Raw genomic sequence first — 23,509 nt, 5'->3', positions numbered from 1 at the left:
TCAGTGACTCTGATTTTAAGGTCTAAATATGGGTACTATTATCCTTGTTGGAAAAAAATAACTACACATCTTTTCCATTTTTCTTTCAGTCATTCAATCAATAAACATTTACTAAGTGCCTACTATGTGCCAGGCATTGTGCTAAGTACTGGGGATACAAAGAAAGGCAAAAGGCAATTCCTGCCCTCAAGGAGCTCATTGTCTAATGAGGAAGTCAATATGCAAACAACTATGTATACAGGTTATATATAGGATAAATTGAAGATTTATCAGAGGGAAGATATTAAAATCAAGGGAGATCAAGAAAGTCTTCTTGTGGAAGCTGAGATTTTACCTGGGACTTCATTGTTTGTCCTCCATTCTGGAAGAGGACCATGACATAAGGAAGGTGATGTCATGACTTGCAAGTAAATTGGATTTAAGTAAATGAGGGCTATGTGAAATCACCAGGCTCACTCCTCCAGAGCCATTTGGATTCAGTGGCAAGCTATAGATCAAGATGACTGGAGATGGCCCCAGGTATGCTGGGAGACCTTGGCCTTTTTAGCTAAGATCTTCCCCAAGTCTCAGTTTGAGTGAGACAATGAACTGGGACTTAAAGATAACCAAGGAAGCCAGGAAACAGAGATAAGGAAGGCTAGCATTCCATTCATGGGGGATGAGCAGTGAAAATGCCCAGATTTGGGAGATGTAGTATCTTGTTTGAGGAATATCAAGGAAGCCAGTGTTACTGGATTTCAGAGTATGTGGTGGGAGGGAGGTCTAAGGTATAAGAAGGCTTGAAAGGTAGAGGAGGATGCAGGTTATGAAAGTCTTTGAATGCCAAACAGATTTGATGTTTGATCCTATAAGTTGACAGGGAGCTGCTGACTGGAGTGAGGAAAATCTTGCAGGAGGGAGACCAACCAACAATTCTATGGCAGTAGTCCAAGCATAATAAGATGAGAACCTGAATCAGTGTCAGAGCAGAGAAGGGAGAAAATCTGAGAGACGTTACAAAAGTAAAATCAACAGGTCTTATCACCAGAATGGACAGAGGTGAGTGATGAGAGAGAGTAAAGAGTCAAGGATGACACATAGGTATGAAGGCTATTGGACTACAGGATGATAGTTCCCTAACTAGGCAGTTAGGAAAAGTGGAGAAAAAGTATGAGTTCAGTTTTGGACATATGGAGTTAAAAAATTCTAGGGGACGTTGTTCAAGATGTCTAATATAGGCAACTGAAGATTTGAAGTCCTAAAAGAGATTAAAACCAAATAAGTAGATCTAAGAATCATCAGCACAGAAATGATCATTGAATCCACAGGAACTGATGAGATCATCAAGTATATAGAAAGGACAGAACAGAGCCCTGCAGGATACTCATGGACAGCAAGCATGACCAGGATGAAGGTCCAGCTAAGGAGAATAAGAAGTACCAGTCAAACACGAAGAAAATCAGGAGAGAAGAGTCACACATACCTAGAGAGAAGAGAGTATCAAGGACAGGGAGATCCACAATATCAAAGGGTACAAGAGATAAAGAAGGATCAACACTGAGAAAAGGCTATTAGATTTGGCAATTAAGAGATCATTAGTAACTTTGAAGTGAGCAGTTTCAGTCGAATAATGAGGCTGGAAGCCAGACTTTAGAGTTAAGAATAGAGTGAATGGAAAGGAAGTGGAAGCACTTGATGCAGATGGTCTTTTCAAAGAGTTTAAGCACAAAAAATCACATAGGGTGATTAGCTAGGGAGAATTGGACCAAGTGAGGAAGATATAGGCAATAGGGAAGCAGCCAGTGGATAAGGAGAGAATGAAAATTAGAGAGTATGAATGATGAGGGGAGCAATCAGTTGTAGAAAATGAAATGGAATAGGATCACTTGTGCACGTACATAGGTTTTCCTCGAGAACGAAAAAGACTACTTCACTATATGAGGCAGAGATGAAAGATGAGATAATGACAGAAGGCATCTGGAAGACATGAGATGAGGAGGGAAAAAAAGAAAGTTCTCAGTGAATGACCTCTTTTTTAAAAAATAAAATATGACTCAAAGTTCTCAAATAAGAGGTTGTGGAGAGGGAGATCCATGGAAGGTTGAAGAAGGGAAGAAAAGAGAGTGGGGTAGAGTTAATTAGGGAATTTTAAAAGGATTTCACTGTATCTGTGAGGACCCAGTTGAGGATATGTAACACATATTTGTAGGAGACCCAGTCAACATGATTATCTCCCACTTCATTCATAATAAATTATTGACTGACTGATTAATGTTTGTAGGAGCAAAGGCAGCAGATGGCTGATCCAAGGGTGAGACTTTACAGGCAAGACTGTTGGTACTATAAGGGGCACAAGGCACATAAGAGAAGAAGGTAGTGTAGAATAGAACTCGTTCATCAAAGGAGTCCAAATGGTGACAGGAGGAGAGTATAGCCAGTGCAGGGTTGATGGTCTGGGAAAGAACTAAGATGTGAGGGAATTAGAGGTCAAAATGTAAATGATGAACAGGGTTTGGGGTTGGAAGGTACAGGGAGAGGTAAAATGACAGGTAACTGGGATCAAATGAGGGAATTTTTTTGAGGGGGTTTGTTGTCCTTCAATTTTCATCCTTCAGTGTCCTTGAGATGGCTTTGCTTATTTTATGTTTGACCAAAGAGTCTTCAAAAATGATCATACACTACTTTGCTTTTCTCTGACTTGTGAAGCAATGTTACTCATTATCATCCATCCCCCTTCTTTGTAAGATTTTTCAGATGAATTTAGTGCACAGAGTACTAGACTTGAAACAAGAAAGACCTGGAGTTTAAATTCTGCCTCAGATTTGCTGTGTGACCCTGGGCAAGTCACTTAATCTTGCTCATCCTCAATTTCAGTTTCAACTGCAAAATGGTTACAATAGCACCTACATCACAGGGCCATTGTGAGTCAAATGAGCCAACATATGAAAAGCAATTTGTAAACCTTAAAGCACTATATGAAGATGACGTACGTATGTGTGTGTGTGTGTGTGTGTGTGTGTGTGTGTGTGTGTGTGTGTGTATGGAGAGGGAGAGAGAGGGAGAGGGAGAGAGAGACAGAGAGAGAGAGAGGTGGGACCTATGCACCATAGAGAAAAACTCTATGTCCAGAGATAGATAAGATCTAGATGTATATAGATCTCTATACACCTATCTCCTGCCAAAGTCTTTTTCCTGAGCATCAGTCCAACATTACCAACTCCCTTTTAGACATTTCAAACTGAATGTCCATTTTGATGTCCAGTTTAGCATGAAACATCTTAAATTCAACATCTCTGAAACTGAAATCATTACTTTCTCCCTAAACCTCTTTTGAAATGTGCCTTAATTTACATTTCTATTTATCTTCAGTTAATTCCTGCCTAATTTGTGGTTGAGGAAAACTTTAGGTTACTAGAAACATGTGTTCAATAAATGAACAAATCATATAATATCTGTGGATACACAGGAAGTGGGGAAGGGAGAAGGGGAAATTGAGGAAAGAGCAGATCTTTTCTTGGAATTTTCCTCAATCCTTGAATATGTGGGTAAACTGGAAGGTACACTGGTGTACCCAAGTCCACCTAAGTCTTCTGCTTCAAGATGCCTCTAAGGATAATAGTTCTCCTAGGCATCTTCCTTCTCAGTCACAGTTCAGTACTACCTTCTCAGTCCCTTTTCACTGTTCACCCCTAAGCTTCCTGCATATTCTTTCTTACTCAGGTCAGTATGACTCCACTCCTTTCTTTCTTTTTTTCAGTGCCTGGTTCTAAGGTAGTTCTTCCTTTATATACCAGTTCCTTAGGGTGTGACCTGTTCTCTCACAGAGTGACTTGATTCAAGGAAGTGAATAGGCCCATTCACTCCCAGTTCTCATCTTACCGAACAAAGGTAATCAGTTTTAAGTAGGCAGAGATAATGAACAGATCATTACTCTTACATCTGACTCAAAGTAACCCAACACATCTTTGTTAAAGGTGATTGTGAGTGAAAAGAGCTTGTCTTTGCTTTATGAGTTCAAGAGCAAAAAAGAAAGAGCTTTGCCTAGCAGAAGATCCATGAGGAACAAAAGGGGAAAAAGTGTGTTGTTCCTGAAGGGACAAAGGATTGCTGTCCAGAGTTCTGAGTTGCCCCAGGTACATGATTCCTCCCCTCATGTGACTCCCTGCTGAAAGTTTTTGTAAGAGTATGCCCACTCTCCTCTCTAGACATTGTGTACTTTGATGGGAGAGTATGATTCAGCTTTATGGTTGTATTGTGTTATTATTTTAAAGATGAGGTCAAAACTACTATATCCCGCCATGATCAAAAGAAGAGCCTAGACATCATCTTCCATGAAATTATCAAGGAAAACTGCCCTGAGATTCTAGAACCAGAGGGCAAAATAAATATTCAAGGAATCCACAGAACACCGCATGAAAGAGATCCAAAAAGAGAAACTCCTAGGAACATTGTAGCCAAATTCCAGAGTTCCCAGGTCAAGGAGAAAATATTGCAAGCAGCTAGAAAGAAACAATTCAAGTATTGTGGAAATACAATCAGGATAACACAAGATCTAGCAGCCTCTACATTAAGGGATCGAAGGGCATGGAATAGGATATTCCAGAAGTCAAAGGAACTAGGACTAAAACCAAGAATCACCTACCCAGCAAAACTGAGTATAATACTTCAGAGGAAAAAATGGTCTTTCAATGAAATGGAGGATTTTCAAATTTTCTTGATGAAAAGACCAGAGCTGAAAAGAAAATTTGACTTTCCAACACAAGAATGAAGAGAACCACGAAAAGGTGAACAGCAAAGAGAAGTCATAAGGGACTTACTAAAGTTGAACTGTTTACATTCCTACATGGAAAGACAATATTTGTAACTCTTGAAACATTTCAGTATCTGGGTACTGGGTGGGATTACACACACACACATGCACACACACACACATACATAGAGACAGAGTGCACAGAGTGAATTGAAGAGGATGGGATCATATCTTAAAAAAAAAATGAAATCAAGCAGTGAGAGAGAAATATATGGGGAGGAGAAAGGGAGAAATTGAATGGGGCAAATTATCTCTCATAAAAGAGGCAAGCAAAAGACTCATTAGTGGAGGGATAAAGAGGGGAGGTGAGAGAAAAACATGAAGTCTACTCTCATCACATTCCACTAAAGGAAAGAATAAAATGCACACTCATTTTGGTAGGAAAACCTATCTCACAATACAGGAAAGTGGGGGACAAGGGGACAAGCAGGGTGGGGGGGATGATAGAAGGGAGGGCATGGGGAGGAGAATGCAATTCAAGGTCGACACTCATGGGGAGGGATAGGATCAAAAGAGAATAGAAGTAATGGGGGACAGGATAGGATGGAGGGAAATATAGTTAGTCCTATACAACACAACTATTATGGAAGTCATTTGCAAAACTACACAGATTTGGCCTATATTGAATTGCTTGCCTTCCAAAGGGAAGGGGTGGAGAGGGAAGGAGGTAAAGAAGTAGGAACTCAAAGTGTTAGGATCAACTGTAATGTTCTTACCACTAGGAAATAAGAAATACAGGTAAAGGGGTAAAGAAAGCTATCTGGCCCTACAGGACAAAAGAGAACATGGAGACAAGGGCAGAGAGGGATGATAGAAGAGAGAGCAGATTGGTCACAGGGGCAATTAGAAAGCTTGGGTTTGGCGGGGGGAGGGGATAAAAGGGGAGAAAACTTGTAACCCAAAATTTTGTGAAAATGAATGTTAAAAGTTAAATAAAAAAAAAAAAAGAAAAAGATAAAAAAAAAAAAACTACTATATCCCAGGGGAGGAGCCAAGATGGTGGAGTAGAAAGATTCACATACTCTAGCTCTGAACCCATGGCCCATAAATTACCTGTAAAAAAGAACTCCCAACAAATTCTGGAGCAGCAGAAGCCACAGAACAATGGAGCAGATGAGATTTCTGTTTCAGAGAGCCCTGAAAAACCGACGTGAAAGGTCTGTCGTGCCCCGGACCCAGAGCAGAGCCTAGCCCTGCCTTGGCCACGGGGCACCGAGAGGAGCAGATCCGAGCAGGCTTCAGGGACGGAATCCCCAGCGGCCACGTGGGTCCCTCCACTCACAGGCCCCAAAGGTTAGTGAGAGGGTCTTTTCAGCTTGCCGAGAGGGGAGTGGGGTGTCTCCATAACTCAGGGCCCCTCGGGAGGCAGCAGCAGTGGTAGCAGCAGACTGGGGCTCCCAATGCAGGCAGGACCTCTGATCCATTGTTGAAGGTCTCCTCATAACCCCCCCCCCCCCCCCCCCCCCCCCGAGGGAACTGAGCCTGGTGTGGTGGGCCTGCCCCTATCTGAGCAGCTGAACTTAATCTCACACTGAATAGCAGCCCTGCCCCCGCCAAAAGCCCTGAGGGTGGGGAGCAGCATTTGAATCTCAGACCCCAAGCTTTGGCTGGGCGGATCTGGAGTCAAGGTGGGGGTGGAAAGGAAACTCAGAAGTCAAGTCACTGGCTGGGAAAATGCCCAGAAAAGGGGAAAAAAACAAGACTATAGAAGGTTACTTTCTTGGTGAACAGGTATTTCCTCCCTTCCTTTCTGATGAGGAAGAACAATGCTTACCATCAGGGAAAGACATAGAAATCAAGGCTTCTGTATCCCAGCCCACCCAATGGGCTCAGGCCACGGAAGAGCTCAAAAAGCATTTTGAAAATCAAGTTAGAGAGGTGGAGGAAAAACTGGGAAGAGAAATGAGAGAGATGCAAGAAAAGCATGAAAAGCAGGTCAACACCTTGCTAAAGGAGACCCAAAAAAATGCTGAAGAAAATAACACCTTGAAAAATAAGCTAACTCAATTGGCAAAAGAGGTTCAAAAAGCCAATGAGGAGAAGAATGCTTTCAAAAGCAAAATTAGCCAAATGGAAAAGGAGATTCAAAAGCTCACTGAAGAAAATAGTTCTTTCAAAATTAGAATGGAACAGATGGAGGCTAATGACTTTATGAGAAACCAAGAAATCACAAAACAAAATCAAAAGAATGACAAAATGGAAGAGAATGTGAAATATCTCATTGGAAAAACAACTGACCTGGAAAATAGATCCAGGAGAGACAATTTAAAAATTATGGGACTAGCTGAAAGCCATGATCAAAAAAAGAGCCTAGACATCATCTTTCATGAAATTATCAAGGAAAACTGCCCTGAGATTCTAGAACCAGAGGGCAAAATAAGTATTCAAGGGATCCACGGAACAATACCTGAAAGAGATCCAAAAAGAGAAACTCCTAGGAACATTGTGGCCAAATTCCACAGTTCCCTGGTCAAGGAGAAAATATTGCAAGCAGCTAGAGAGAAACAATTCAAGTACTGTGGAAATACAATCAGGATAACACAAGATCTAGCAGCTTCTACTGTAAGGGATCATAGGGCGTGGAATATGATATTCCAGAAGTCAAAGGAACTAAGACTAAAACCAAGAATCACCTACCCAGCAAAACTGAGTATAATACTTCAGGGGAAAAAATGGTCTTTCAATGAAATTGGGGATTTCAAGCATTCTTGATGAGAAGACCAGAGCTGAAAAGAAAATTTGACTTTCAAACACAAGATTGAAGAGAAGCATGAAAAGGTAAACAGCAAAGAGAAGTCATAAGGGACTTACTAAAGTTGAACTGTTTACATTCCTACATGGAAAGACAATATTTGTAACTCTTGAAACTTTTCAGTATCTGGGTAGTGGGTGGGATTACACACACACATACGCACACGCACACACACACAGAGACAGCATGCACAGAGTGAATTGAAGAGGATTTTTTTAAAAAAATGAAATCAAGCAGTGAGAGAGAAATATATTGGGAGGAGAAAGGGAGAAATGGAATGGGGTAAATTATCTCTCATAAAAGAGGCAAGTAAAAGACTTTTTAGTGGAGGGAAAAAGAGGGGAGGTGAGAGAAAAACATGAAGTTTACTCTCATCACATTCCACTAAAGGAAGGAATAAAATGCACACTCATTTTGGTATGAAAACCTATCTTACAATACAGGAAAGTGGGAGACAAGGGGATAAGCAGGGTGGGGGGGGGAGGATGGAAGGGAGGGCATTGGGAGGAGGGAGCAATTTGAGGTCAACACTCTTGGGGAGGGACAGGATCAAAAGAGAGAATAGAAGCAACAGCGGGGCAGAATAGGATGGAGGGAAATATAGTTAGTCTTATACAACATGACTATTATGGAAGTCATTTGCAAAACTACACAGATATGGCCTATATTGAATTGCTTGCCTTCCAAAGGGAAGAGGTGGGGAGGGAGGGATGAAGAGAAGTTGGAACTCAAAGTTTTAGGAACAACTGTCGAGTAGTGTTCTTACTACTAGGAAATAAGAAATACAGGTAAAGGGGTATAGAAAGTTATTTGGCCCTACAGGACAAAAGAGAAGATGGGGACAAGGTCAGAGAGGGATGATAGAAGAGAGAGCAGATTGGTGATAGGGGCAATTAGAATCCTTGGTGTTTTGGGATGGGAGGAGGGGACAAATGGGGATAAAATTTGGAACCCAAAATTTTGTGGAAATGAATGCTAAAAGTTAAATAAATAAATTAAAATAAAAAAAACACCCAAAAAACTACTATATCCCATTCTAGCATTGATTGGTGAGAAATTGTCCCAATCAGTCACTCATGGGTCTTAGACTAAATGCTAAAAGTCCTTTAAACTGTGATGAAGTGGAACAAGGTCAGACAGGTCAAGAAAACTGGATCATGACCCAAGATCCTCTAAATATTATCCACAAAATTGAGAAGGGATTGTTCTTGTTGAGTCATTAAAGTCATGGTTGGCAAGCATCAGGAAGGGACTATGATCATTACAACAAACCAGTATGGCTTCAAGACCTAGTTTCATTTTCTTTTTTGACAGGATTATTAACCAAATATATGAGGGCAATGATGTGAGTATACTTTACCTTGTTGTTGAGTTGTTTCTCACATGTCCCACTCTTTGTAGTCCTGTGTGGAGTTTTTTTGGCAAAGATACTGAAGCATTTGCCATTTCCTTCTCCAACTCATTTTACAGATGAGTAACGTGGCTAGTAAGTGTCTGATGCTAAATTTGAACTCAGGTCTTCCTGACTTCAGATCCAGTGCTCTATCCACTCTCCCACCTAGCTGTCCAAGAAGGGATTCAATTCCAGAAATGGGAGCAAATATGATTTTCTAGAACATCCGTGGGGAGGAATACCCTGGGGGACAGAGGTAGGGAAGAGACCTCAGCCTTGACCGTGCCTAGAGGAGGACTTCCCAGACTCTAATGGGTCTGGAGGATGTTGGAAACCAAGGACAGGCTGGACTAACAGCTCCAAAAAGAGCACAGCAAAGGAACTATACCTAAGGGAAACTTCTTGAGGACCACATGAATGACAGAAAAGGACTTCCAGCAACAAGGAGCAGTGTCACCTCTTTGTCACATTAGCTTTCTGAGCTTAAGCCTACTTTCCCTTGAGCTCAGTATTATAGTATGGATTTGTGGGAGAGTGTGTCACAGATATTTAGGGTGCAGTTTTTTTTTTTAAAACATCTGCTTTTATTGTACCTTCTTAGTAAATACCCCTTTTTAAAACCTCTTTAAAGCTGACTAAATGATTCTCAGCTGGTATCTTGGGAGAGGAGAAAACCACACCAATGAGGACTTGAACCAAAAGTATTAATCGCTCCTGACCCCTCTGGGTTACCCCTAGAACTTTGAGGGGGAAATGTAGCCAGCCTCACTGAAGAACCCAATTCATCTGTGAGACTGAGTTAGGACAAAGCTACTTCAGAACTTACAGGATCTACACTGTTATTGATCCGGTCTTCTACTGGGTAAATGTTATAATCATTATTGTTCTTACTTCATCATTTAGTAAATGTTTTATGTTTAAGGGGTAATGGTTTTCAAAAAACAAAAAAAATGCTCTAAAATTACAAAGAACAAACTTGGTCCCTTCACAAAGGTGGGAAGTCCATGGGTGTGGGGCATTGCATACAATTTCAGTTTTTCCCAATGTTGATTAACTTTACTTTTTTTCTTCTTTGTTATAATAGATTGATATCTGGGAAAGAGAAGGGATACAAGGTGAAATCTAGCAATATAAAAATAAAAGATATCAATAATTTTTTTAAAAGAGTTAATTGTGCATAAATGGTTTTGCATAAATGGAAAGCACTCTGGTCAGGGCTGTCAGACTGAAAATAAATGATCAAAGAGTCACAGAGGTTATACATCAACTGCTAACTCTGAAAAATAAAATAATAAACCAAAGAACCACAGAGGTTATAGCAAAAGCTTTATGCCAACTGTTAATTCTGAAAAAAAACAAAACCAAAATTAAAACCAAAAGAGCTCACAAAGATTATAGGCAAAAAGCCTTTATTCTGTTGAAGAAAGAAAATTAGACATACATGCAGGGATCTCTTTTAGAAGCAGACCCAAGGCAGTGAGGCAAAGCTTTAATAGATACAGTCATGGCTAGACAAAGAACCAAACACTGAGGTGAAACCACAGTACTCCTCCCAGTAGTGCAGAGTAACCGCGATAATATGGCAAGTTTAACCTAGTGACAAAAAGTCTGTTCATAGCAGGTCTTCATGACTACAACGTGGTTCCTACACATGCTTGTCCCAACTCACAGACCACCTGGGGCTAGTGTGAACCAATTCTATATTTAACTACAAGAGAGTTCATCCAGAGGATGAATGCAAGGGATTGTTGTTCAGCCAGGGTTAGGGCACAGCCCGCTTACTGGGACTTAGTTCTGGAAAACAGGATGTCTCCTAATAGTAAAAAGAAAGGACTGAAACGAAAGGGGTGGTCTTGGTACCTCAAGAACTACAGTGTCCAATAATAACTGTGCAACCTCTGATTATAATGGCGACCCCTTTCTAGGGATGTCAGACTAGTAGGTTGAGTGAGCAAGCCAGCCCAGAGAATGAAGGTCTGGTTTGTGCTAACTAATTCTGGGCCACATACTAATTCTGCACTTAGCTTGAAGAGTCAATATAGATTATAAACAGACAGCTCACTCAGGGACAACTCATATCAATAATTAGTCCCAGAAAATCACAGAGAAAAAAAATCTAAGATAGGAATCAATAGTAAAACCCATGATCTCACATAACTCTGAAAAGGTGTAAAATTTAGTCAACCAAAAGAAGAGCTAGAGATCCTAATACAAGGGGGAAATTTGACCTCACAGTTATCACTGAGGTTTGGTGGGAAGAAACCCTTCCTTGGCCAATGGCTCTGGAAAGGTATAATGTATCCAAAAGAATAGGATTAGTAAAGAGAGTGAGTGGGAGCATTGTATACTATTGTATACTAAGAAGGTATAGCTTGTAAGGAAATCCAGCAACCTAAGAAGGGAAACATAAAGGAAAGTATTTGGATAAAGGTCATATGAAAAAGAAACAAAAATAATTTTGGAATAAATTGCAGATGACCCGGACAGAAAGAGAAAACAGATGCAGAGTCTCGGGAAAATATCACAAGCTGGGCACAGTCATGACATGATAGTGATGGAGTAGTTCAATAAGCTAGACATCTGCGGCTATCTTTGCCAAAAGCAGAGCAGTTAATAAATTCCTAACTTGACTTTGTCATAATTTCATTCTTCACAAAGGCAATCGACAAGGGGAAATTTTTTTGAGAAATGATTTTCATGAACAAAGAAGAATCACAAAATTTGAGAATTGGAAGGCATCTCATCAGCCATTTAGTCTAACCCATATATGAAGGGATTCCCCACTGTATCAGACCCAAAACATGGTCATCCTGACTCTTTTTGAAAGTTTCCAAGGAGAGGGAAACCCCTCCTATCCGGTCTCCTGGACGAGTCTAATTGTTACAAAATTTTTCCTAACATCAAGCCCATACATATTTGCTTCTTTGTGACTTCCATCCATAGTTCTGTCTTTTAGGTACAAAGAGAACATTACTAATCTTTTCTTCAAATGACAACTCTTCAAATATTTGAATGCAGCTATCATGTCCTCCAGTCCTCAGTCTTCTTTCTTTTGTGCTAAACTTGCCTAGTTCCTTCAATTCTCAAATAGTTACTGAGGTGGACAGTTTGTGATAAAGAAGGAGGAAATATGGGCATAGTCTGACACACATCCCAGATTTCTGAGAAAAGAGATTTCAGAGGATTCCAAGGAAAGACAGTAGGATCCCATGGAATACAATCTTCAGAGGAAGGTTGTCCAAAAGGAATGGGGCATGCTCAAGAGTAAAATTCTGAAGACGTAAAAGGAAACATTTCCAATGAAAAGAAAAAGTGCAATTTATTTAAAAAGACTGATATGGATGCACAACAAACTACCCAATCAAATTAGATTTAATTGGAATTATACGGAAGATGGAAGAAAGGCCAAATATCAGGAGATGAATGTAAGAGTGTGGCACAGTTCTATATAAATAATATCAGGAATGCTAACCCTCATAATGATCAAGGAAAGCTAAGGACAACAAAAAGAGCTGAGTTGGGGTTTTGCTGTTGTTATATTTAGAGAAAAAGGAAGTTTAAAGAAGGAATAAGACTTTTGCGGAAGATGGAATGGTAATAACTGACAACAGAGAAAGCAGAGCTGTTCACTTTTTACTTTGTTTCTGTTTTCTCCGCACAAGAGAATAACAAAATGACTAACAGGAAGTAGTTACTAAGATCAGCAAGGAGAGAGTAAGCTGCTCTTCATGAACACAAGTGATCTGATTCACATGTTGAAATCTTTGGGTCAGGTATGATTTGCCAAGCTCCTGTCAATGATATCTTAAAAATCACTAAAAATGGAAGAGATCACAAAAGATTGGAAAATCAGTAACTTTATTCTAATTATCATAAAAAGAGAGAGAACAGAACCTTCAAACTTAGCTGGTGAACTTGATTTCGATTCCTGAGAAAAGTTTGCAGCAGATCATTAAAGAGATGGTTGGCAAGTATCATGAAAAGTATAAGGCAATTACAACAACCCAGTGTGGCTTCAAGACCTAGCTTCATTTCCTTTTTTGACAGGGTTATTAGCCTAGTATAGGAGAGTAAAGCTGTGGATATAATTTACCTTGTTGTTGAGTCATTCAGTTCTGTCCCACTCTTTGTGGCCCCATTTGGAGTTTTCTTGGCAAAGATACTGAAGTAGTTTACCATTTCCTTCTCCAACTCATTTTACAGATGAGTAAACTGAGGTAAACAGTCTAAACTTGTCCAGGGTCACACAGCTAGTAAGTGGCTGAGGCTGGATTTGAACTCAGGTCTTCTTGACTCCAGGTGCAGTACTGCACCACTGACCTGTCCCGTAGCTTACCTAGATTTTAGCAAAGCTTTTGATATCTCAGAGAATTTTTATGGAGAAAATGGATCTGGATTAGAAAATAATACAATCAGATAGATTCAGAACTAGAACTATACTCCTATCATATACACTTTTGAATTCAATCTGCATTATTAACATTTTTTCCATTGCTTTCTTAAGCCTACAAAATCAACAAAACAATACATCAAGCCCTGATATTTAGTATTTGCTGATTTCCAAAATGTACATGCTCACACAGAAAACTGGAACAGTTAGTTCTCTGCTGGGTAGAACTGGCCTCAGCAAACTGCTAGGTGAATGTCAACAGGGTAAGAAGTCTCAAGCAAAGTACCCCAGGAATCATGCTCAGCTCCATACTCTCAGTGAATGTCACCCTGCCCAGAGTAGACATAGTTTAAGGGTGATATAAAAAAAGATAAAACACTGAAATTGTTTCTTTTCATTACTATTCCCAGGAAATCACTTTGAAGGATCCTTGATTTCTTCAGTGTGGATGATACTCCTGGGAGTGCAGGTCAAAATTCATCCATATAGCTTTTCATCCTATGTGATTTTTGTCCCTTTATGAATCCTTCATATTCACTCAACAGATTGGAAGCCTTCTTTGGAGTTTTTAATATCTTATTCATACTAGTGCAGGATTAAGGCATGCAGGATATGTTATACTTTCCACTAGCTCAATGATCAGCTCACCTACTTTTTTAGTCTGAAATATTCTTCTTTTTTTTTTTTTATACTTCTGCAATGCAAGTCATTGCTGATAATATACTGCAGCCTGCTTGTCTTCCTCATATATTTTTGCATGGTTATTTTAGTTGTCTGCAATTTCCATCCTTCTGAGATCAAGGTAGTCCATGTCTCCATCCCACAGTATTTATTAGACATATATGAGATATGTAAGTTTTCAGAAAAAGTCAAGATTGAGTAACATGACAATAACTGCAAGAAGACATTGTGGTGAATGTCACTAGGCATCATTACATGAACCCTTACGTAAACATTAGCATTCAGTGACTTTGTCTTAAACCGGCCAATATTAGCATAATGAACTCACAGAATAGCAATATGTCTTTGAAGTCTAATTCCACTAAAACATGTGTCTGCCATTTGCACTCTTGTATTGCCTATATGTTCCAGAGTTTCTCTGAAGATACTTGTTTATTTCTCCCAAGAGCAGATTTGTGTTAATCTGGAATAGCCCTAGTAATCTATTCCAGCTCAATCTCAGGATGCTTCTAACTTGGTCCAGAGGATCCTAGGAAATTAGGTACGTTGAAGGACAAGATCCGAGATATATTTATGAAAATGACTCACAATGGTCTAGGCTCTTCTTTTAACTTGTAAGTATGAAACTTTTTAAGGACTGATCCAGATACTCTGAGCCCATCTCAGACCAGTCAGAACTCCCCTAGAATGTGCTGGAACATATTAATGCAGTTCCGAAGCATGCCAAGTTCTGCCTCTAAAACATCCTAGCTATGTAATCTTGGGTAGCTAGGTGGCACAGTGGACTGACAGGTTTTGAGCTAGGAAGATCTGAGTTCAAATTTGACCTCAGACACTGACTAACCATTCAATCCTGGGCATGTCACTTAACTCTGTAGGCCTCAGCTTCTTCATCTGTAAGATGAGCTTGAGAAAGAAATGGCAAAGCACTCCAGTATCTTTGCCAAGAAAACCTCAAACAGGGTCATGAAGACTTGGACATAACCGAACAACCGAACAACAACATATAACTTTGGGCAAGTCACTCAAAATTCCCAGTATGCTAGGCAATTCTCTAAGTGTATGAATTGCAGAGAAGGAAGCTTTCTGATCAGGAATTCTCTGTGACAATGAAACCACAGGTTCATTCTCTGTTCCTATCATTTATAATTACTAATGAAGATAATTTCCTCAAAACCCAACCCATAGTCATAGTTCATAAGAATCATAAAATGAAGGTAGAACAGAGATGAAATAAAAAAAAAGAATGCCAGCCAGGGCAATATACCATGTAGACACTATATGCCCTGAGACCATTATCTGTGAAGGTCTGACAGGGATTTTGAAACATTGACCTTTTGGGCCCTCACAATACTCCTGAATGGATTAGCATCAAATAAGTGGTATGGCATAAGGTCATAGTCTGGCCTTATTCAGAACTGTCACAATGAGAAACACGACATGGAAGAAAGGCAATCAACTGGCATTTCTTCATACCCCAATGCCACAAGAAGGTAAGATACTGTAACAAATCAAATACCGATACCCCACTTGGTGGAAATGATTCAATACAGATGGCACTGATCATTAAAGCTGGCAAACGATGACAGCCTATTGGGTATACTGAAGATATTAATGCTTTTATAAAAGCATGTACCATAACAAATTGGAATCAGATTAGTCACTTCCCAAGCATCTCTTGTTATGCTGCCTGCATTCTAGCCTCTCCTTCTCACTAGAACTGAAGACCCCAAAACATTTAATATTATTTAAAACACCTATTATGAATACCTCCCTAATCAGCTGAGTTTTTATTTTAAAGCTACTTTGTTCCTAGCACTGTGCAGTGCCAAATGGAGGATGCAAAACAAGACCTGGTCCCTGGCTACAAGGAGCTTAAAATCTTGTTGGAGACAGAGAAAAAAGTCTTATGAAAACAGATGACAATTTAGTTACTGAGACTCAATTTAGCAGTTTAATCACAATAGGCATTCAAAGAAGAGAGAGATTAACATGGACTGGGGCAGTAAGATAATATTTCATGGGGAACTTTTGTGGAACTTGACCTAATTCTTTACAGATGAGTAAGATTTAGATGGAGGACAAAAGATAGAATATTTCATGCAAAGAAGTGTGTGAGAGAATTGCCCGAGCAAAGGCTCAGAAAGTCCATTGGACAAGAAGTCAGGAGACCTCTGCTACTTATTAATGATGAGGTCTGGGGCAAATCGTTGCAAACCCAAGGGTGTCACTTGCTATAGAATATAGGAATTTGTCTAGATAACTTTTAAGCTTCTTTTAATCACATTATTCAATTATCTATGATCTAGACCACCCTGGCTGGAGTAGAGGATACATGTTAGGTGATGGTAGGAAATAAGTTTGGATAGGGTGGGACCACGAAAACCAGTTAGAGGAGTTTGGATTTGATGTAATAAGAAACAGCAAGCTATAGTAGATTTTTGTGTAGGAGGCCGAAATGATAAAAGATAATTACAAGTCATCTATCCTGTGATACAAAAAATAATATTTTTACATTACATGATAGAATTATAATAATAATAATATAATATTACAGGATATTTTACAGTGATCACTGAAGTATGATGAGAGGGTTGACTGAAATGATTTCTGAGATTCCTTCTAATTCCAAAATTCTATGATTCTTTGTTCCCATTGCTGCCACCAAGGCACTTAAAGTTCTCAGTTACTAAAGAAAGAATTCAGTTATGCTTACCATTCAGTACTTATTAACTAGAAAAGTCAACCAATACATTTTAGAATTTTTTCTAACAAAAAGTAGCATAAATTATCATCAAGGAAATCTATGGAGAGTGTGGCAAGAATAAAGAATAATCCAATTAATAGCCTTAATATGGTGCTAGTATCCACAAAATGTGAGAAGTTCTAAGAGTCCTTTAGTAAAATAAGTGGGTCATTTGTGAAAGATTATTAAAATAATACTGAACAGAATGGAACAGAATGGGTAGGCCTGAATAGACTGGAATTTGTGCTGATGGAGCGAATACCACATTGATAACACAAACTCCTTTAAGTATAGAAAAATTTTAACCAGACTTAAAACAAACAAAAAAATGGAATATTCTAGTGTTGAAGGATTCAAGTTAATTCAAGTTTTAGTGTATCATCATCATAAATACAAAGACTGGAAACAATCTGATTCCTAACCAGACTGAATAAATTAGATAAAAATAGATTTCGGGCCCTTAGCTGAATTCATCAATTTACCATATATCAACAAGCATTTACTAAACATCTACTGTGTGCCAGTTGATTGTGCTAGGCTCCAGAGATATAAAGAAGAAAAGGAAATAGCATGCACATATATAAGTATATATATAACGCTCATACCAAACAAATACAAAGTAAATTTGTGGGGGAGACATTAGCAGATGGAGGGGTCAGAAAAGGCATCAAGTAGATGGTGGGACCTGAGCTCAACTTTGAAGGAAGCTAGTTTGTTTATCCTCTTCAAAGGATGATGCAAGGCTGGAACTAAGGGTTCGGCTGGAAGAAAAGAATTGCTTACAACTCTGTAAATCTCTCTTCAAATCTCTCTGGCAATTCAGGGTATACCAAAAGCCTGAGTGCAGTTTTAAGCACCAACGAGCACTAAGACTTTTAGGACACTTATGTGAACGTTTGTGACAAGGATACATGTCTTTAAATCTGTACAATAATAAATGAAAGGTAACAGAAAACAAAATGAGCTTGTTCATTTCCAAGAATAGTATGGACAGAGTTTTAAAAGAAGTTTAGAGGGGCTTGGGTAGATAGTGATAAACATGAAAAGGATGAAGGGGAAAGCAGATCTAAAAAAAAAACGGGAAGCTGTGAGAGGAACACGAATAAAGGAGTATTTAAATGGTGTGTGAGGTAATGAAGCAGGTCCTTGGTTGTTTCTCTCTGTAGGGGACAGGAGTGACAGTGAGGGGGACACATTATGAATCTGTATATAGTTTTTACCATTTTCTTTATAGAATCTGTCTCTGGAAGAAGGCTGTTGGAAGGAAGGAGTTTAAATAAGAAAACAGTATACTTAAAGAAATTTTATGAAAATTATAAAATTTTGGGCTAAATGCATGACATTTTTAACACTTAATTAATTCTTTCCCATTAATTCTAAGTTTATATTCAAATTTCCTCCCAATTTTATCTATGTTTTTTATTAAGACAATTTTAAACATAAATTACTTGAAAACAAATTGCTTTAAAAAATAGCAAGAAATTAATTCATCCTTGCAAAAAAAAAATGCCTATCACAGAACATTATGTATTTGAATCCCATAATATATTTCAATTAAATTGTAATATAAATTTTGTTATGAACAGGTCAATATGAAAAAAGTAATAGTCCTTGTTCTTTTCCCCAGACTTCCTGCTATTTATAGTTAAAACTTTGTCATCATTATTTACAAATATTTATGGTACCAAAAGGAGATACCAGGCAGTTCAAGCTTTGTCAAGCAAATCGAAAGAACAAAGCTTGAAATTTTTCCTCTTCAATAAACTCATAGGTCCAGATGCTCATTCTCCCCTCATTTTCTGCCCCCATTAACTTCAAAGAGAACATTACATTCTGGAAAAAAATCTGCTGGCGCAAAAAGAACTTGAATTTAGTCCTAAGAGAAAGAATAGGTCAGCCTACTATAAATTAAGTCCTTCCCTATTTCTCTATCATCTTTGGTTTTAAAAAGTGTATGCGATCCAGAATTCCTTGGGCAAAATTTGAAAAGAAAGGCCCTCTTCCTTTCCTCACAACCTTTCCTTTTCTTCTTCAAATATTAGCCCACAAATTAATCTGCTTCATGAAGTCAGGCATAACTTGTTTCAGTTATTCAGTCCTATCCAACTCTTCATGGCCCTATTTGGGGTTTTCTTGGCAGAGATACTAGAGTGGTTTGCCATTTCCTTTTCTAGCTCATTTTACAGATAAGGAAACTGAGGCAGAGTTAAGTGACTTGTAAGTAAGTGAGGCCAGATTTGAACACAAGAAGACTCCTGACTCCAGGCCCAGCACTCTACTCACGATGCCAACTAGCTGGCAGGCATAACTACTACCAAATCACGTCTAGTGATCTCATTCTCTTACTTTCTCATTTACAATTTTGTACAGCTTTTCCACCTGTCTTTGCAGCTTCTTTTATGTCTTTACATATCCTTATTCTCATTTTGTTCCATTGAATTACAAAGACAACATTTTCTCATTGGAATCTGATTATTCCAGTATTTACTGAGTGAACTAGTATCAGATTTTTATATCTTTGGAAGGGAAGAAAGAAAGAAATCTGTCCAAATGAGCTGGGGAAGAAACCTCAGAGGTTATCAACTCCAACATTCTAATTTTTGACAGGCCTTTTATACTTCTCGAGCAAATAAATTGTTTTCTCTGTTTGCTCTTAGGGTTGTTCACTCAATAAAATGGATTCAGACTATCTCTCCCTAATTGTAATTTAAAATATTATGTGCATTCCATTTTTCACAAATGAGGAAACTAAGGCCTGGAAGTGCTCAGTGGCTTGCCCAAGATAACAGCCAGTCAACAGCAGAGCTCCGACTTAAAGACTGGTTCTCCTTTCCAGGTAAATATTTTTCTCATTACTCCACTAAAGCAAGAGAACTAATACTCTAGGATTTTAGAAGACAGGGATTTTCAAGTAAAAATTATCCTATTGAAAGAGATGTAGCAAATCTAAAAATCTATTTAAAGGTTTCAGTCATATGCTGCCTATCTTCATTGCAGCAAGGTGGCTCAATGGATAGGGTCAAGAAGAAATCACGACTCAGATATTTCCTAGTTGTTTGACCCTGGACAAGTGACTTCATCTCTCTCTCTCAGTTGCCTTATCTGTAAACTGGGGTTAATATTTAGCTCCAACTTCACCCAGCTGTTAGATCAAATGAGATCAGAAGTTTTAGCACTTTGTGCCATTTACAGGCTATTGTTTATCACTGCAGTGCCTTTTTCTAAATTAAGTCTTTGAACAGGAAATCGTACATATCATATATCCCAGTCAGGGCCAACTGGCCAATCCCAAGAAACAAAACGTGCCTTAAACTTGTGGAACCCAAACCTCAGCAGGGCAAAGATATCTAGACTTCCACAAGCTCCTTTTTTTTGAATTGAACTTTTTGAAAATTGGGGGTCATTTCTTCCCCACCTCCCCCACTCAGAAGCTGTGTTTTCAATGAAGTGTTCAACACAAGAGCCTTCCTATTCCCGTAAATTCCCGAATTCCAATACTGGTCTCATCCTCGGTATTTTATAGACACCCACTGCAAGTCACCTCTTTTGACAGCAAGTAGCAGGTGCGCTTTAGCTCTGCCCAGCCTTTGCTTCGACCTCAGCAGGACGTACGAGTGCCAGGAAGGTCAGGGTAGGGCTCGTTCCCTCTTCCATTGGCATCCCCCAACCTGGCACGAAGGTTGCAATGACTCCTCTCCTCCAGCCTCCTACAAAATGAAACCAACGAACCCGACGAGCCTGGGGAGGAGGGCCAGGAGGGACGCAAGGAAAGGAGAAGTGATACAGTTACAGTGCAGTACGGTCAATTACATCGCGCGGCCTTCTGGGGCTTGGAAGTCACGCAAAAACAAACAAAAAAAAAGAGCCAGCAGCCAAACGAGGCTCCGGCCCCATCCCTCCCACGCAGAGCAGCAATCCCTTCCCCCAATCGCAGCGCCGGAACGCCCTCCGCCCCCGCCCGGCCCCTCCCGCGCCCGGCCCTTCTGTGGGGGCGAGAACTGGCGGGAGGCGCGCGAGCGCGTGCTGGCTTAGCAGCCTCGGCGGCGGCCGAGTGAACGAGGGGAGGGAGAGAAAAGGGAGAGGGCGGGCTCGCGGGCGGCTGCCGTTGAGGCCTGGGGTGCCGTCGTCACACGGCGGAGCCGAGCAGACCGGGGGAGGCTCTGCGGCCGCTCAGGCTCGCGCTCCAGCTGCAGCCGCCGGCGGGACCGACCCTCCCCCCCCCAGCACACACACACACACACACACACACACACACACACACACACACATATACACACACATACACACACACACACACACATACACACACACACACACACACACACACACACACACACACACACCACACCCCCCCCGGCAGGGCTCCGGGGGTTCCCGTTATCATGTCGCTGAGACAGCGCCTGGCCGCGCTGCTGCTCTGCCTGCGGGACCCGCAGAAAGTGGCCAGCTTTCAGCGGCTGTGCGGGGTGGAAGAGCCGCGGCGGCCGGCCGGGGCCCCAGAGGAGACGGGCGGCAGCGATCCGGAGCGGGCGGCCATCCCGGAGGGCGGCGGGAGCAAGCTCCGAGCCTGCGGCGCCAGGAACGGCGTGAGGAATGGGCTGCCGGAGGCCACGGCCACGGCCACGGCGGGGGAGCTCGAGAGCCACAAGACCCTCCAGAACAGAGTGCCGGGTCTGCGGCGCAACTCCCTCACCGGGGAGGAAGGGGAAGCGTACGGGGTGCGGAACTGGCCCCTCTTCTACTTGTTCTCCTTGGGCACCGAACTGGGCAACGAGCTCTTCTACATCACTTTCTTCCCCTTCTGGATCTGGAACCTGGATGCCCTGGTGGGCCGGAGGCTCGTGATCATGTGGGTTCTGGTCATGTACCTGGGCCAGTGTGCCAAAGACGTCATCCGCTGGCCCCGGCCCGCCTCGCCGCCCGTGGTCAAGTTAGAGGTGTTCTATAACTCGGAGTACAGCATGCCCTCCACCCATGCCATGTCTGGCACAGCCATTCCCCTCACCCTTGTCCTCCTCACCTACGGCCGCTGGCAGGTAAGCGTGCCCTTCTTTCCCCTTCCTTCCCTTTCCCTTTTCCCCTCCTTTCCCTTTTCTTCCCCTGTTATTCTGTCCTCTTTATTCCCTTTTCCCTTCTTTTCCCATCCCGCACCTGCTCATCTCCTCCCCTCCTGTCTACTTCTGTCTACCTGGAAGGACAAAGTTTGCCCGGGGGCCGGCTGGTTGAGGTTGGACTGGGGGAGGAGGAATTCGTCTACGGTTTGAGAAGTCAGTCAACTAAAGCATTTATTGAAAATAATGTGCTCGGCATTGAGCTCAGTGCTGGGGATACAGAGAAAAGCAAAAGACAAACCCTGCTCTCCAGGAGCTCACAGGCACGTGGGGGAAAACCCCAGTGCAAAAAAGATCTTTACTGGATAAATTGGGGTTGGCCTCTGGGGGAAGGCACTAAGTTTAAGGACCAGAGAAAGCTTCTTGGAGAAGGTGGGACTTGAGCCTAGAAGACCGAAGAAATCCGGAAAGCCTGGAGGCTCGAAAGAGGAGGAGGAGACACGGGCGTGGGGTAGAGAGGGGAGTTTAGTTGAAACCAGCCGCCTTAATTTGCCTCCTTATGCCCTTAGAGTTGTGACAAATGCTCTCCTTCCCATAGGTTTACACATTTAGCAGCCAGTCGATACCTAATTGTTATAGGAGCAGTTATTCTAGGTCCCAACATCAAAAGAACAAATCTTCCCCTGGATCTCAGGGAATCGAACAGTTCTTCCTAATGTGTCAATTATTAAAATTTCTGACCCTAGTTTAAGTTTACATAGGGAGAACACATAAATCACATCAACTCTAAAGGTAATTGGTGTAGTTAAGATCCAATCAGTATATAACTCAGCCCATAAAATGATTTAAGATGCAAAGTCTTTCTTTTCTGTGGCAACGCAACCCAAGTATAATTTCAAAGTGTATTCCTACAAGTCAGGAGTGTTAATACTAGGCATACTATGAAGGACTATAGTTCAGACTAAAAATGCACTTAAGAGTTAATAGCATACAGTAGGCTTGGGAACTGTTTTCTTTAAAGGGGTGTGGTTATTTACTTATAGGCAAAAAACGTTTTACTTCTGGATCACCAGTTTCATTTGCTGACCTACTTTTTATTGTTGCAGAATCTATAAAATGTGTTTTGAGTTAGTGGGATGTGCCCTCAATTTCAAACTAGTTTCGCTGTGATAATTTTAAGGAATCCACAGATTAGATAAATGTGGTTCTAATTAGACATACGTAAGAATATGGACAAACTCTTCTGCAAAAAGTGGGTTTTAAAAATTTTATATCATTTGCCCTCCTTTCTTCTTGTTCCTCTTTTCTTCTCATAAATGCTCCTCTTTTTATAACCAACTTTTCCCCTCGTAAAGTGCATGTGTAGAATGCTGTGTCTGCTTTGTATGTCCCTTCCTAAATTTTAAAGAAGTACTGCAGACCAATCAAGCTTTAACAGTAAAATGTGTCATATTATATCTTACAGGATGATCTTTCTAAGGATGAAAATTTTTATTTTCCTTTGCTGTTTCAAAAAACAAACCACCAAAAGTTGAGGGATATATTCTCACTAAAAACTAAAACTAAAAAATGCTGCCTGACTACATCATAGATTCGGTTAATACTGCTAGATGAAATAATTTCTCCTATGTATTCTAGTGCATCTCATTGATGTAACAATAGCTTGTAAAAATGTATCTTAATACCAGCCACTTATTTGCAGAATTT

General features: G+C 40.6%; 1 protein-coding gene and 1 long non-coding RNA gene across 3 annotated transcripts in view; one reads left to right on the top strand and one right to left on the bottom strand.

Annotated features, from left to right (window-relative positions):
• Nucleotides 1-20,683, bottom strand: part of LOC140517835 (uncharacterized) — a 66,600-nt gene extending 45,917 nt beyond the window's left edge. The window contains exon 1 of the long non-coding RNA XR_011971756.1: nucleotides 20,293-20,683. This is a non-coding gene — a long non-coding RNA (uncharacterized lncRNA). The remainder of the gene's footprint in view (nucleotides 1-20,292) is intronic.
• A 361-nt stretch (nucleotides 20,684-21,044) lies between these two features.
• SGPP1 (sphingosine-1-phosphate phosphatase 1) overlaps nucleotides 21,045-23,509 on the top strand; it is a 43,012-nt gene continuing 40,547 nt past the window's right edge. The window contains exon 1 of one of the 2 annotated variants that reach the window (XM_072629429.1): nucleotides 21,045-21,787. In XM_072629429.1, coding sequence (XP_072485530.1) covers nucleotides 21,134-21,787 — 654 coding nt within the window. In that variant the 5' untranslated portion in view covers nucleotides 21,045-21,133. The remainder of the gene's footprint in view (nucleotides 21,788-23,509) is intronic. The other variant, XM_072629428.1, reaches the window with a different exon arrangement.

The sequence above is a fragment of the Notamacropus eugenii genome, chromosome 1 (genome assembly GCF_028372415.1).
Source record: "Notamacropus eugenii isolate mMacEug1 chromosome 1, mMacEug1.pri_v2, whole genome shotgun sequence".
NCBI classification, from domain to species: Eukaryota; Metazoa; Chordata; class Mammalia; order Diprotodontia; family Macropodidae; genus Notamacropus; species Notamacropus eugenii.
Note: the sequence above shows the minus strand (reverse complement) of the source record. Positions and strands in the feature narration are given on the sequence as shown.